Source organism: Centruroides sculpturatus, unplaced genomic scaffold, assembly GCF_000671375.1.
Source record: "Centruroides sculpturatus isolate CEXI.00-Female unplaced genomic scaffold, Cexi_2.0 scaffold427, whole genome shotgun sequence".
Lineage (NCBI taxonomy): Eukaryota > Metazoa > Arthropoda > Arachnida > Scorpiones > Buthidae > Centruroides > Centruroides sculpturatus.
In genome coordinates, this window is record NW_019384635.1 from 87,346 (window position 1) to 104,405 (window position 17,060).

General features: G+C 27.5%; 2 protein-coding genes across 2 annotated transcripts in view; both read left to right on the top strand.

The window, feature by feature from the left end:
* Positions 1-17,060, top strand: part of LOC111625855 (voltage-dependent calcium channel type A subunit alpha-1-like) — an 83,935-nt gene that overhangs the window by 40,896 nt on the left and 25,979 nt on the right. The window lies entirely within an intron of this gene.
* On the top strand, positions 10,651-11,174 carry LOC111625856. The gene has a single exon (XM_023369096.1). It carries the CDS (start codon positions 10,780-10,782, stop codon positions 11,110-11,112), a length of 333 nt encoding a protein of 110 aa, XP_023224864.1. The 5' UTR covers positions 10,651-10,779; the 3' UTR covers positions 11,113-11,174.

A 17,060-nucleotide genomic window follows, 5' to 3' on the forward strand; every position in this document is an offset into this window, starting at 1 on the left:
TCAGGACGGAAGATTTACTTAATATCCATTAATTCTTCGCTAATCAATACGACTAATTATAAAAATTACTTCCTTATTAGATAAATAACAGCTGTTACCATCGGGCACGTGTTCTACTTTTGTAGAAACAAGTATATTAAATATTTATAATTGTCATGTAGCGCAACTTCCATAAATATAAGATAATGCATTTCTATAATCATGGATCTCGTGTATTCATAATTATTCAAACACATTTTATTAAGACAAACTTGATTGAAGATGTTATTTAAATAAGGAAGTAACATTAAGAAGAATTTTTCAAAGTTGAAATGATGGAGTTGCGAGCGCTTGTTAAATGCATTGATCTGTCACAGGTACGAAGGAAACAAAGCACTGTTTGATGTTCGTTAATTAGTTAGACGAATAAGCTCATACGATTAAGCAGAATTTAAACTGTTGAATTGACAGTTTCTATTGGAAATTTCAATGAAATTCTTTGTCTTCGTGTTAGAACCGATAGTCGAGTTTGACGTGTTATCGTCGCTTATTCCTAATTGGACTTCGATTTGAAAAAATTGTAGACCTATAAATTTCCAGTGTTCTTTCTTAATCTCAAGAACGGTGTTAGATAGATGAAATTCGAGACCAGATATTTACATATCTGGTCTCGAATTTCATCTATCTAATATCTTAAGCTTAGGGACAACGGGCTCTTATTAATTGTATACGAATTTCCGGTCTAGACTGGAAGTCGTGTGATTTTAATTTAAAAATTTTCTCAAAATACAGTTACACAGATGACCGGCACGACTCTATTGTTGTCAGGAAAAGTATGATGTACAGGGGTAAGATCCTATTGATTTAAAATGGAGAGCATATATTTTAAATGAAATAAATTAAAAATATAATTAAAAATTTTCGCTCATTAAAATTTCATTCAATTCACTTGTTTATTTTTCATGAACTAGTTAAACACACTTCACTTACAAATCTCAAATATTTAGTTTTGCAATAAATTATTTAGGAACCAACGCTATATTATTTGGGTTAATTCATTAGAAACGTCGCGATTGTTATTAGATTTAATGAGGTGTTTAATATTTAAGGATTATCATACTTTCGATTTAAATTTTCACTGTTTAATCGAGATTTCTGAATATAGCGAATGCAACGCAATGTAAATTCAAACAGTTATAGTTCTCTGAAGCATTAAGAATGAGGCCTACTGGAGACTTTGCAGGGAAATTTATTAGCGAGGCCCCAAAATATTTGCAAAAAAAGGGGACCGGAAAAATGACGTTTGAGCCGGTCCCGATTGAAAGCAATCAAACTAATTTGACACTCCTGTAATGATATGAGATGCGGGATTTACCGCAAAATCAATTTAAAATTTAGAATTGTTCATCCCAGTTGAAAATCTTTAGCTGTATTGATGTTTTAAAAGTACATTAGTAGTATAAGTCTTTCATAATGCGGATCTACATTTTACGGATCTTTAAAAAGCACTCTATTCATTCGTGATGTACAGTACTTTTAAGTAGCGCAGCTTTTAGTGACAATGGAGCGCTTTCTGTGAAAATTAAATACACGCTATTCATAGTTTTCAGTGTAAAGAAGTAAATAAAATACGGAAATTTTATTATCAAGCTGTTATATTTGCATTTTTTTTTCGTTTAACTTATAACTGTAGTTGTAAGTTGGCCTTTCACTTATGTTATTGTTAACTGTAAATTAAACGAAAAAAACCTTCTGTACCGGTAAAACATTTATAAAAAATATTAGTAAACACTTACCTTTCGATATTATCTAAAAAATTATAGGATAAAAAATGAAAAATATAACAGAATTTTACATTTTTTTTCCAGTAATTTACATGAACCGTTTGAGCTGGAAGTTTCCTTATAAATTACGTTAATCTTATTAAATTTTATTTATTTAGAATACGCAGAAGCTTTCAGGATAGAATTTTTATAAATAAATTTTTGTAATAAAACAAAACTAATTTGTAAAACAAGACTTTAGTCAATAGAAAAATATCGCAAATCCAATGTGTATAAATAAATAAATTCTTAAATCTGTTTTAGAGAAACAATATACTGTTGACAGGAACTAACATCTCGAAAAGAATTTTTCAAGTAATAAATATAATTTCCTTCTTTTTTTCTTCTGTATGCGTAACGCTTAACTGAGATAAGGAGCAAATATATTTGACAAGCACTTTACAGGTTTTCATAATCGTTTACGCGAATGTCATTAACTTACGAATGTTTTCAACATCGATCATTTTCATATTTATTTTTCTATCTCCCATTATAAAGCGTACGGTTCACCTTTTACGTAGAATTTCGACGTCACTTTCTTCTTCTTTGCTAAATCTAAATACATTATACAAAGCGTGTTACCAAACGAATATTTCGGCTTAATACGTCATTAAGGAAATTATTCAACGTATACTTTTACATTTAATAATTCAGTCGGATAGATTTAAAAATTTAAATATCTTTCAGACGAAATTCTTAGAATTTCATGACGTTACTATGGTAACGGCGGGTATCATTTACCTTTCGTCGTCGGTCACGTGACCCAATTTAACATCTTATAATGTCGATCTTAGTGGATAAAAATTCGTGGAAAAATTGCCGTCGTACTATAAATAATCGTAGCACATATATTTTTTTTTTCTTTTCTTATTTTTTCCCCCCTTCATCCTTTTTATTTCGGAGGAAAGAAAAATTTATTTACATTAAGTTCCCTCGAGTAACAACTGATCTATAATTAATTTAGTCCGAATTCTGAATGGAATAACATCAACCATTTTGCATTGCCATGGTTACAGATTAAATAGTTTATTGCTCAACTGACTCGATTCCTCTTTAAACGTTATTTTACTTTTATTCAAACGGAATAATATAATTATTTAAGAACGTTTCAGTCATATTTTGAAAATATTTATATTTTAACAATAACGTCAATACCCATTAGTAAATTTTATATTGTTTTCTTTATCTTATATTAAATTATCTTATGTCAATATTTATTTTTTTAAAAGAGTTATACATTTTATACGCATTATAGTCATTTTTATTGTTTTAATTTTATTTTGAAGGAAAGCGAATTTTCAATTGATTCAATCGGAATAGAAATAAATTTATTGTATTTAAAATAAATAAATGCGTACGTTAATATTAATATAAAATTACATTGTAATATGATAGGGCCGTGGAGAATCATCATGAGGCCCTTAGGCTAAAAGAAAGGATAAAGGAGGCCCTAGAGACTCTTCCATTTTTACTTCTGGTCTGACGTTATTAAATTTCTTTATATTTTTTCTCTCCTTGTTTACTTTAAATATATTTATAATTAGATATTTATTATATAGATTCCGCCTGGGAATCTTACAGGCCCAAAGGCTACATCCTGGTTTCCTCTTCCTTTATATACTGTAAAATATTAATTATATTTAGCACATATTATATATGTATAACTGTACTGTACATATACTGTATTTAAACGTGGTTATGTTTATGATTTATATATAAATTATATATATATATTATTTAAATGGTAGAATGTTTTACTGTGTTAATTTTTAAATATAGCATAACATATTCCTGTTAACTGACATTTAAGATTAATTAAAGGTTTCCTGAATTTCCTCCCTTTCTCTTAATAAAAACTAATGTCCGTCATAATACGAACAATAATTACTTTTTAAATGACAAAATTAAATACGATAAAAAAAGAATATGAAATGAATTTTAATAAAAATTCCTAAATTATGTTGAATATCGATTTCTTTTCTTCTAAGTTATGTAAATTTTAACTTATGCAATATCTATATTTAATTATGTTTATTATACTTAAGCTTTATGAATTAAAGCTTAAATATAATGAATATTTTCCTATTTAAATTATAATTAGCCAAATTTTTTACTACATTAATAAATTATAGTTCTTTAATCATTTGAATATGGAATTACATTTAAATATGAATTTAATGAAGGTGCGTGTTATCCTCGCTTTATAATGTGTTAAACATTGGATTAGTTCATAAAATCTCCTTTAGTTTATAATGTAGTTAATCAAAATCTAGTATTATACAATGTATACATTCCATAATACGTAGTTAAGACAATTGAGGATTATAGTATATAATATATAAGCCCAAACAATATGTATTCGATTGTAAATTGTGTATATATTCTATATTTAACTTACGTAATCTGTAGTAGCGACGGCTCAGTTGTCGGTTTTTCGTCAGGCCCCTCGCTCCGAAGGACTTGCACTTTCAAATTTCTAAGAAAGTTTGGTAATAGAATTTTTGATATGGAAAATATTTTAATTCATTTATATCTGGTTCCTTGTTTTTTAAGCGGATAAAAGGCTACATTGTCAACATTGTAAATATTTTGGGGCCCCACTAATAACTTTTTCTGAGGCCCCGCAATATTTCCAGCCGGCTCTGACCTGTTGATTTCAGAGTAAAATAATTGTATATTTTTTAGAATGGTTGCGGTATATTTTTAAATATAATAATGTTACCTCGAATTCCACGGAACAAAGTTACATAGATAACCGGCATGAATCTGTTGTTGTCAGGAAAAGTATGATGTACAGGGGCAGTTTGGAATCGAGAGCATATCGCTTAAATTAATTTTATTATTACTAACAAAAGTAAAATCTTTAAGACTGGTTTTTTACTAAGAAGGAAACATTCTGCCTATTTCATTTATTCAAAAAAGGCAAAAGGGCCCATTTTACCCTTGGGCCTCATCACTTCTGACGGTCCTCGCAATTTATAGTGTAAAAGAATGATACATCACAAATAAATACGAGCAATTATGAATTGTTACATCGTCACAATGCCGGGCCGCGATTTATAATCATATTTTTCATTTATTTGATTTAAAATATATGCTCTCCACCTCAAATTAGTAGTGTCTCGCCCCTGTACATCGTACTTTTCCTTTAACAATAGAGTTGTGCCGGTCATCTAACTCCTTACAGAAGAAAATTTTTGAATTGAAATAACGTGACTTCGGGTGTAAACAAGAAGTTCATATAAAGTTAATCGTGGTCAAGACTAGTCATGGGAAGCTTTATGCAATCTTGATAGTCAGCATTTTCTATAATTTATACTGTATAAATATATAAGAAATATGTATTTACGACGCTTTTTTCCATTAAACTACGCGACATTTTTCTTAATTGTCATAAATTTTACATAGTTTTATGTAATAATTATTATTTATTGGGCTGCAATTGTCACATTGCAGAACTACACATTCCCACTGTTGTCGGTCCATCTTTCCTTCGTTAATCTTGAGAACGGAGTTAGATAGATTAAAATTGAGACCAGATATGGAAAGCTTAGGGGCAGGAGGCCCCAATTAACTATATAAAAACTTCCGGTATAGAACGGAAGTCACATGATTTCAATTCAAACATTTTTTCTACAACGAAGATGATCGGCATAACTCTATTGTTATCAGGAAAAGTATGATTTACAGGGGCAAGACACTACTAAAATCAAGAGCATTGCATTACTTGTTAATAACTTCTACCTTTATTTTTTAAATAATTTTATACTGTAATATTTATTTTAAATCAAAAAAAATAATAATTAAATTGTAAATTAAGAAAAGGGGGATAGAAATAATTTTTATATTTTCTGTTATTTTCTACAGAAATTTTGAAAGTTTAAGTATAAAAAAATTGAAAATATTTTATTAAAAATTCCATTAAGGATATTTATTTTGTTATATTTAATATAGGGCAAAGAACTTAATATGTTCTTCCATTTAAATTTCAGTTTTTTTTTATTAAACAGATAAAAAAAAATATATTCATAATTAAAACTGGGTCAAGTGGAATTTAGCTTATTATATTTAAGATTTGAAGATTGAATTAACGAGATTAATCCGAGAATGTAAATATCTTCAAACGAATGTTTATTGTCTAATCGAATGCATGGTGTAAAGGAAATGAACACTCTCAAGATTAAGTAACTTCATTAAATTTTAAACATTTTCGTGCAAAATAACATTAAAGAATTCGACTCTCTCTCATCTAAAATATTACTTTATCTAATAATAAACAATGCGTAGCTATTAATAATTACATTATTTTATGACTTAATCAATAATTCGTTAAAAATTTCGTTATTGGACGATTTCCAATTATCGTAACAAAGTAATCTAATAATTAAATTTAACAAAAAGAAAAAAAATTTAATGGAGTGGTTTTAAAACATGAAAAATGATTTGCAAAAAAACTGATTAAATTTATACAATTTTAAATCATTTTTCTTAATATTTATGTCTTAATTTATGAGTTATTAATAAATATTAATATACTTCCATTATATCTATGTTAAAATAAATATTTTTGTTGAAAAATTACACTTAAATACTATATTATAAACATATATACTGTAATGTATAATTATAATATAATTGTAATTATACAATTAATAATTATAATATAAGTACACACACGCACAGAAATTATGTGTGTATGTGTGTATTCAATTATATTATAATTTTAATTATTAAATAAATGATTTTTAAATTTTTTAAATAAATATATTGTCTGTAAAGAAAATGAAAATGTTTTCAATAATAATATATCAGCAAGACTCATAGAAATTAACTTTTAGATATAATCCGTTCAAGAAAATGCACTTAAAAACATTTATTATCTGAAATGACGTTAAAAGAGGGGGAAAAAAAGAACATTTTCAGGAAGTTAATTACTTTTTTTATATCTAAGGAAAAGAAAATTACAAAAGTATACTCATTGACAAAAAATGATACACACTAAGAATTGTCTGATTACTGCAGAACTCGGCACTCTACTATGACTCAGGCAGGTATTTATATGATTATAGTTGTAATCCAATTACACGTCAGGTAATACCTTCAGATTGCCTTAAAATCACTACCTCAATAGAGCCTTTTTTACCATTAAGCAAACTTAGGCGATTGCCAAGATATGAGGGCCCAACCTTACCGTTAAACGAAGAAAAGATATATCTTTAATTAATGTTAATTAATATAATTAATACAATATTGTTTTTATAAATATCCACGTATGTGTGTGTATGTATGTGTGAATATGGATATATATATATATATATATATCCATATTCGAAAAAAAATATATATCCATATTCGAAAAAAAATATATATCCATATTCGAAAAAAATTTAGGCGCTCATATATATATATATATGAGCGCCTAAATTTTTTTCGTCTAAGAGCGTCAGATATAAAAAATGCCCCCAGAAGTTCATTGTGTTCAGCATTTTTGGTGTATTGCACCTGTTGTTTGAAGGTTTTCGAACGTCAGACATGTAAGACACTAGCTCAGTTTGCACACCTACATCTTTGGAGGGTAGGCCACACTACATCTTAGGGTTGAGGGAAGCAGGAGGACCACTCTTTGACGAATTGCGCTCCATGTGGACTGTTCTGATTTAACTGTGAGATGTTGGAGCAGTGGATGAGTGAGAATACATAGTGGGTAGGCTCTGAATGTTTCAAACAGGAGAACTAGGAAAAATGATTATATGATCGTGCACGATCAGACGATCATCTTTCCTGGTGTGTTAGAGTGGAAAGGACCATTTGTGAACGCTTCAATTTACTGTTGTGCGGCATACAGTCCTCGGTGTTTGTCTGAGGAGCAATCTCATATCATAGTGTGTACCCTTCATACGAAATTCGGCTATCTTCGAGTGTGAGGAATCTGGAATGGCAACATTCGTGGGCAAATCTGTCGCAGGCTATCGTACGCTGCCTGTATGGCTACATGATCGACCGTATAGTTGCATGTATCGAGGCAAGAGTAGACCCTACAAGGTTCTAAAAGTTGCTTTAAATTATATACTTGTTACACATAAAATTGTCTCTTTGCTTTGATATTGTAATAACTCATCACCATCGTCATTACGTTCGCACTAATAAAGTGTCATTCAATTTCTTGGTGTGTAACTTTTTGTTAATTAGTTTATTATATAAATTTTTAAATACGAGGAATTATTTAATTAGAATTATCATTGAACAGCATTAAGTTTACTTTGATTAGTAAGTTTTTAAAAAGTTTACGCATATTTAAAACATTGTAGACCTATAAATTCCTAGTGTTGTCTGTCCATCCTTAATCATGAAAACAGAATTATATGGATAAAAGTTGAGAAAAATATGAAAAGACTAGGAATAGGAGGCCCCGATTAACTGTAAAGAAACTTTCGATCTAGACCGAAAGTCATTTGATTTCAATTCAAAATCTTTTTGGCACGACTCTGTTGTTATTAGGAAAAGTATGATGTACAGGCGCAAGACATTACTAATTTGAGATCGAGAGCATATATTTTAAATAAAATCATAAATTAAGAATATGATTAAAAATTTTGCTCGTTGTTATTAAAATAAATTTTAAAAAATTTTAGGTAATTTATTTCTCATAAAAAAAAATATATATATATATCCAATAGAATAGGATAAAGGTGACGAGGTCCTGCCACAGTTGTTTACGCTTGTTTGCACACAAGATGTAATCCTAACTGGTCTTCCTTTCGTTTGGTGTCTCTCGTCAATATCCAGTGACCGGAACATACGATTCACCTATTAAATAGCTTTCCTGCAGCTCTTGGATATTGTATTTGTTTGCTTAGTTTCTTCAACAAATGTTACAGGAATCTAATTCAGTAAATGAATTTATTTAAATTTTTTATATAAAAAATTAATAATAATAATAATAATAATACTTTTCTGATGAGTTAGTAGCGATCAATAATAAAGATGTTAAATTTCAATAATGAAATTTTCGGAATGATAGAATTTTTTTTGGTGGTGAATTAACACGTATCAATTTCGAGTGAATGTGTTGAAAAAAGTACATAAAAATTCAACATATTATGAATAAATATCGATAAAAAAAACTGAATTTATATTCTTAATTTTATAATGTTTCCCTTCATCAAGTTAATGAATGAGAGTTTTCGACGTATCATTTTAACCCATTTCCTGAGAGGTGATTAAGCGGAATAAAAAAATGAATATAGAAAAAAAATACACTCATGAATATTCCCGAAGCGAAAGTACAGTACTTACAATCGTTAAATATTTTTTATTATTATTATTATTCAAAATTAATGTATAAGTATATAGCAATTTAAATGTTATATATATATTCATAAACTGAATAAAAATATATTCAGATGTTATAAATAAATATATAGGCCTATATATATATAAAAAAAAGAAAGTATAAGGAAGAAATTTAAGCAGAAACGACATTTTAAAAGATATATTTTTCAATTCAATACTNTTATTCATTAAATCTATACCATTGAAAATAATTAGAAATAATTTATAATATGTTTATTTTTTAATACGATAAGTTTCCATAAAATACCTCCTCTTATCATCATAGAATAACGCAATCAAAATTTCAATCTGGTCGTCGTGAAGCGGGTAAACGAATCATTCTTTTGACTAACCTTGATTGTTTTAAAATTGAACGTCAGTCGTAAGAAAAGGTACGAAGATTTTTCTTGAATTTTCTGATGCCTCACCATCCCTAGTTTTAACGTTACCATAGCAACAGACGATTGTCGTGTATCCTGACAGGAAAAAAAAAGAAGAGAGAGAGAGAGAGAGAGAGAGAATAAAGCATCTTGGTTGTGTTTACTCAACTTAAGTTTTTTCAGTTCTATATTCAATTGTTGAATAAATCGATATGATAAGGTGACGATAGATTTTTTTTTCGGGTGGTCTTACTTTTGACATTAATGACGTCACAAGCGTTTAAATTTTATTTAAGCGTGGCAAAGACTCTTTTTGTTTCCCCCTTTCAAATTTTTATTAATAAATTAAAATAATCGGAATTTCTAGCGATTAATAAAACGCAAAAACAGAAATTTCTAAAGATCAATAAGAACAACTTTTTTCATTTCGTTTTTATATATTTATTTAAGTGTTTTAGAGAAATATTTATTGTTTGGTGCGATGTGATAAATTTATAATGGAAATTAAGACGTAATTACTCTTGTCTCTCTTCTCATTGTTGTCGTAGATGCTATCAATCTCCATAAATTTTTAATTATGAAATTAATCACAATTCATCCTTTCGTTTAGTCAATAAAAATATTAAATTAAATACGGAGAGATAATTCTACCAATGTTTTTTTTCCAGAATGAAAAATAACAATAATAAGGAAATTAATGAAAAATTGATTATCATTATTTTTTTTTCTAGATTAACAATAAAAAAATTGCGAGTGATACGCGTAAAAAAACACTTGTAATTTCGCCGCTCATTTAAAAAAATTGTTGAGTATTATGAAATTAATTTAGTAAATTAATAAGTTTTTTTTTTAAAAAAATCAATATATCTTACCAATTTTTATAACTGTTTCCCTAAGCTCTTCCTTATCTTAGTATAAAAAATGATATTTTTGCATAAAGAAATGAAAAATATTAAGCATAAATATAAGGAAGTGAATGATATAATGGAAAAAGTGGAAGATTTCAATCTTCCATATGGAAGTTGTAGTAGATTGTGATTGGTTACCTTGATGTGCGCGCTCATCCGAGTTTCAGGTAGCAGTCAAAAGCAACAGGTTGGTCACATTCTAGACACTATTGATCTACTAACCAAACTTGTAGTTTATATGTCTTTGCAGTTGCATTAAAACAGATAAGGGATATCAGTGAGTGGACCACATTGCTTTTTATCTATATTTTTCTCCCAGTTACATTACATTAGGGAAGTGACTTGCATCTTTCCACCATGCTGGCCGTTCGGTCTTACAGCGTACGTATGAAAAAGAGAAATCGTGAAGCGGAAGCTTCTTTTAGAAGAAGTCAATATAGAAGAAAGGTGCATACAGGCACACCTCTTCATTCGCCAGCTAAGAGAACTGTCAGTTCTTCATCAGCTCCAACTCCTGTCACCAAGAGCGAAAACATCATTACGGAAAGTAAAGATGAGGAGTGTGAGAATGATGCAAAAATTTCCAATAGTGAAAAGAGAGAAAAAAGTGATGATAAAACTGAAGTTTCCATACAGGAACAAAATAATAAAGATACTATTGTATCCTTCGATCCTTCGGTTAAGAGGTAAGATAAATTATTAAATCTCGTATCTCTGTAGACCCTTTTAATCTCCATCTAATTAGTATATATATATCCCCTTTAGACTTGGTCCCTTTGACTTTAGCTATTCTTATATATCATTATCCTAAAGAATATATAAGAAAATTACGTTTTAAAAATGTAAGGTTTCTGGTCAAATATACGAATTTATCCTATGAAATTTGCAAACAATTGATTTCATTGTTTATATAATTCATAAAGGAAACAGACAAATTGGTAAAAGTATTGAGTTCTACAGTTCAATCAGAAAAGGCTGCTATTCACAAATTCATTTACTTGTTTATTTTATATTGTTCGTGGTAATGGCTAAAATAAATTAATCTTTGAATTATTAAACTCGAAGCTTTAACAGCTTGGGGTAACAATGTTTCGAAAGTAGTACGCACGCTGTTTATTCAAATTAAACTGGAGGAAATTTATTACAGATCAATTAAATTTTTCTTTTTAAATCTAAATAATAATAATAATAATAATAATAATAATAATTCGATATCATTAACATAATCTTACCGTTATCTTGATAATGCCGTTTCTTTTAAATATGTTTTAATAGAAAGTAAACAGTGTAAAATTACATTTTAAATTATTTAAATGATAAACGATAATTATCAATAATGAAATTTGGATATTTCATCATTAATTATACTAAATTCTTGAAAATTAAAACGAATTATTATCGGCCAAGTATGAATATGTTATGTTACTAGGAGAAACAAGTGAAAATTATTATAATTTTGTAAACTAGGAAATTGATTTTAAATGCATATAATTTAATAATAAGCATCTAAGTCTTATTAAGAATATAAATACCCGAAAAAAGACTTTATATTACATTACTACAAAATTCTTTAACCGTGCAAAAATCACTCGTGCACACTTGTTAATTTTTATATTAAAATATATAGAAATTATTTTTGCACGTAATTTTTTTTAAATATATAATAATATACAATAGAAAGGCATAGGAGAAACCTTTGCATTGTTCAGGTAAATACTATTGTGTATTCAGTAAATGAATGAATCCAAACTACCCATATTTATTTTGTCCTAGATCACTGCTGTTATATGTACTTAATAAATGATTACGTTGTACGTAACATTAACCGTAAAAATATCAAAGAATAGCTTTGTTCGGTAAAACAGATTCAAAATATTTAAACAAATAAAAAAGACTTTTAATTACTTTCAACTCTAAAAAGTCATTATAATTACAATAATGACTTTTAAAAGCTTAATTTATCGAAAATTTCCAAGTAATAGCTACAAAAACTGCTATTAATTTAAGATGTTTGTTACGCTACGAGATAATATATTAAAGTGCGTAACGTATTGCATTAGAGTTACAGAAAAAAAAACGTAAAAAAATACTTGAAAAATCTACAATTTGTTTTGTTACCTTTTAATATTATTTAATAGCATTAACAGGCTGATTATAAACACATTAAAGACAACAACACTTTGAATAATCATAAATTCTAGAGATTTTTTAATATTAAATTCATTAAGAGGGGGAGGGGAATAAAATGTGATTTATACTTAATTTTTGTTATTTATTTAGATAATTAAAGTTTGCTTTTCGGAAATGAATTTCCTCGAGTAGAAATTTTCGTTTGTTTTCAAATTAAATAAATTAACCCCATTCAGGAACCTTAAAGATCCTATCTTAATATATTTAAATTATATGTAATTAAATTTAATAATATTTTCAGTAAAGTCGACCGAGATAAAGACATAATATTTAATCACCTTCTGCAGGTAATTCACTCAGTTTAATCAATTTTGAAAACCAGAGACATGCCTATGAATTTTTCAGTTTCTTACATTAAATATATTAAGTTTTCAATTCTCTTGTATACTTAATATATATAACTATTAAAGCTCTTATTAACTACTTATTTAAACATTATTTTTTTTTGTTTTAGATGGTTTAAAAAAATTAAATAAGAATAAATTAAGTCATTTTTTTATAACCTGTTTCTCTTATCGTTCTTCCTTCTGTTTATTGATTTACATTCAAATAAATGTCATCTTCTGTATTTTGATTTTTATTTGACAATGTTCCGTGTCATATCAAGCATTTGGTATTATTGTTCAATATGGTCAAATCTCGCTCTTCAACCTGAAGCTTTACTATATTTATCCATCATATCTTTATTACTTTCATCTTCATTTTTATCTTGTTTCTCTCAATCGAAAGAAAATATTTGAAGAATATTGTAATTTAAAAAAAATTCTTCTACCGTAAATTAATAACTATCATATATTGTTACTGAATACAATTTTATAAATTGAACAGAAGCTAATTAAATTGGACAGAATTTAAAAGTTTCATTTAAGAATATATTTTTTTCTTGTATACTTTTTACTCTTACATTTTAACCAATTAACGAATCTTTAATACAATTAAAATTAAAGTAAAAGTGATAATAAGTGCTTTAAAGAGAAACTTTGCGCTTTGGCAGGTACTTTAATTGATTGTTTACTTGTGTAATAAAAAGAACTGTATACAATGGGGTTATATAATAAAGTACTCACCTATAAAAAACTATATACAGTAATAATAGATAAAAAATATATAAAAAAAAGTAGTCATCTTTGATTTTCAAGAAAGTCAAATAAAAGTATAAAGCATAAACTTGAATAACCTCTATCACATATTGTGTTTCACTATTGTAAGGTTGCAATATCACGCAAGATCACTCAGAAACTTGAACTGGATGCAATATAATGCTTAAAACATTAAATAAATATTGTATTATATATATTTCTAACAAAAGAAACTCGGTATGAATAAAAATTTCCCAACTTTTTAAAAATTTCCTCATCATTCATCGAGTGTTTTTTTTTTCCTTTTTTCTTTTTATTCTTGAAACTTATAAAGGTTAGTCGTTTCTATTTCTGAAAATAATTATATTGGGACTTCTCAGTGAAATTAAATGTGTCTAAAAGAGAATATTAAAGTATATTCTTATAAATATACCATAACCTTTACGATACAAAAGAAAAACTTCCAGTTTATTTTTGTTTAAAATCATGTTTTAAATTTATAAACTTTCAAAAATTATTTTTGTAAATCTTTTGCTAGTTCGGTAGGTTCATTAACTGTTTTATTCGCTAAACAAAGTTGTTTTTTCTTCCTATGTTTAATCGAGCGGAACGACTAACAAGAGAATGGTGGATTGGCGTCGTTAAAACTATAAATCCTTCTTAATTCCTTCAAAAACATAGCATTATCAGGAAAGTTTTCGTGTAATTTCGAAATATTTCATTGATACTAAATATTTTAAATTTGATTTGCATTGAATAACAAATTTCTGTCGCTATTTCGTGACATTTAATAAGTCGTATTGAATTACGCTATGTGCTGAGATCTCTGTGGGTCTTTGGCCTTCTTGATAACCTCTTTCTTTGCTCTTCTATTCTGTACTAATTCCATCCAATAGTTTTCCGTTAATTGTTTTATTTCTTCCTTAATCCAATCTCTCCATCTAAGTAAGGGTTGTCTAAACATGTCTTCTGCCTCTTGGAGTTTCCATAAGAATTTACTTGATATATATATATATATATCTGCTCATGCAATTTCCGTTTCAATTTCTTCTAATGATTTATTTAATCGTTATTATATTTTTCTTTAATTTTATTTTAATAATTTTCTTCTATTTCTTTGTTTCATTAGATTCGAACGAATACTTTCATAATTCTATTTTTAAATTTTTACTAATTATTTTGAAATTGGCCGAATTTCAATAGGTAATAACTGGAAGGATAATGATGTTTATCCTTTATTTTTAAGTTTCTTGGGTATTGTTTTGATTGAATGGGGATCAAACAATAATCTTACCTCAGAAATACTATCTTGTAACGAAATCGGACTGCACATGAGACATGTTATTTGGTATACTAACAAATAAATTATCTTTAAATTTATCTCGAATAAAATTGGAAGAGTAGGATTTAAAATATTAAAAATTTTATATAAAATTTAAGGCTTATAATTGCCTTTATTTGCTTTAAATTATAAAGTAAAAAAAAATGTATTGTCTCGTGTGCATTTTTAATATGGATAATAGTAAATAAATTTGTATCTTTTTGTTAATGATGAAATAAAGAGATTTATATATTTGATTTCTCCTTTTTCAATCACTCGTATTGAACATAACGCAAAAAATTCAAGAATTATCTATCACGCAAACAAATTCTATAAAAAAGTATTATCGTTTACTATAATGAAATTAATGAAATGTTCCGCTATATTATCAATCAATCTTGAATTATCTTTGTAACAATAGAAAAATATAACGACACGAATGCGTCACACGACGAAATTTCTTCGCATTCCGTCATATCGAAGCCTCTATGGAAATGGATGATGATCGAAGATAGTATGTTCTTTTTTTCAGATAATTGCAACTCAATACGTAAATATAGTTTGCACTGGTAAAATCTGATCTTACCTGTGATCATTCATTTTTATGTCACGGAAGTAAGATCGCAAGCATTACCACAGAGCATCATTAATCTTCAATATACGTCTCTTTTGACAATAGCAATGTTTTGCTTAAAGTATATCGATTGCAATCTTATAATCGAAATTCACGAAAAGATCACAATCATAGCTTAGTGAAGAGAGAAACAGACATTATTTGATAAAGCACTCCACTAACATCAACTCAATACTACGTTTAGATACTTTCGTGCGTATAGTATTTTACATTTTTATGAAAATTAAATGGCAACGAGTGGAAAATTTCGTGGCTTTTCTGCCTCTATTTTTTCTATATTTTTATTTTAAATCCTAAATTATACAGTACGTTTGAGGGGTAGGTTAAGCAACGTTACATATACTTTATTTCTATCTTATTACAAGCAAATCCTATGTATTTTAAATGTAAAAATATTCACTTAATCAAATGGCATGTAAATATGTCATACATAATTCGGTGCATACAATGTTCCCATATTTTAATCCAATTTTAATTTTTATACATTATCTTATGCTAAATTGTATTTTAAGTACAGTACGTGAAGTGAGTTATAATCTTATAGAATGAGGCACTAAATAAAGCTCTTCTTCCTATATTTTAACAATTATCTCATATTACTTTTAATTGCAGCTCAATTTATAAAGTCCCACTGGCGTCGGGCTGTCTGTCTATCCTCCCTTAATCTCGAGAATGGGATTAGATGGATGTAAGTCGAGACCGGAAACGGAAAGCTTAGGCAAATATATACGAAATCACATTATTTCAATTCAAAAATTTTCTCTAGAACAGTTATTTAAATGACCTGCATGACTCTCTTGTTAGCAGGAAAAGTATGATGTACAGGGGCATTGTGCATTGAGATGTTAAAAATTGCAGCAACGTATTGTGACGATGTCACGATAAATAATTACTCGTAGTTTTATTTAACACATTTCTATTCCAATAATCAATTATTTAAATCGACTTATAGATGAAACTATTAGTAATATTAAAGCAATATTTCAAATATCATTAAAATTTTAAGTAATTTTTGTGAATTTCTAACTTACGTAATAAGTGTCACAGAACTCTTATAAGTTAGCATTGTTTATTTATGAAAGAAGAAAAGAAAACAAAGGAGCTGTATCACGTTACAAGTTCCTCTAAGACAATTATATTTTATAAAATTAACGAAACCCGATACGGTCTTACTGTTTGAGTTATAAAAATTGCATGAACATAATAGTGTTTTTTGTTTTGTCATTCTACTTATAAATTATTTTACGAATGTAAATATTGAAGAGAAATATAACTATAAAAGAAATACGTTGTTTCGATATTCGAATTTTTTAAATTTAAATTATTTAATTTATTAACTTTAAAGTTAATAATAATTTAGATAAATTAACGAGAATATTGATTATTAAATGTACGTATATATTATATTATTATA

What these genes read in the sequence shown, in the direction of transcription:
- LOC111625856 (XM_023369096.1), top strand. Translation starts at nt 10,780, where the DNA reads ATGCTGGCCGTTCGGTCTTACAGCGTACGTATGAAAAAGAGAAATCGT.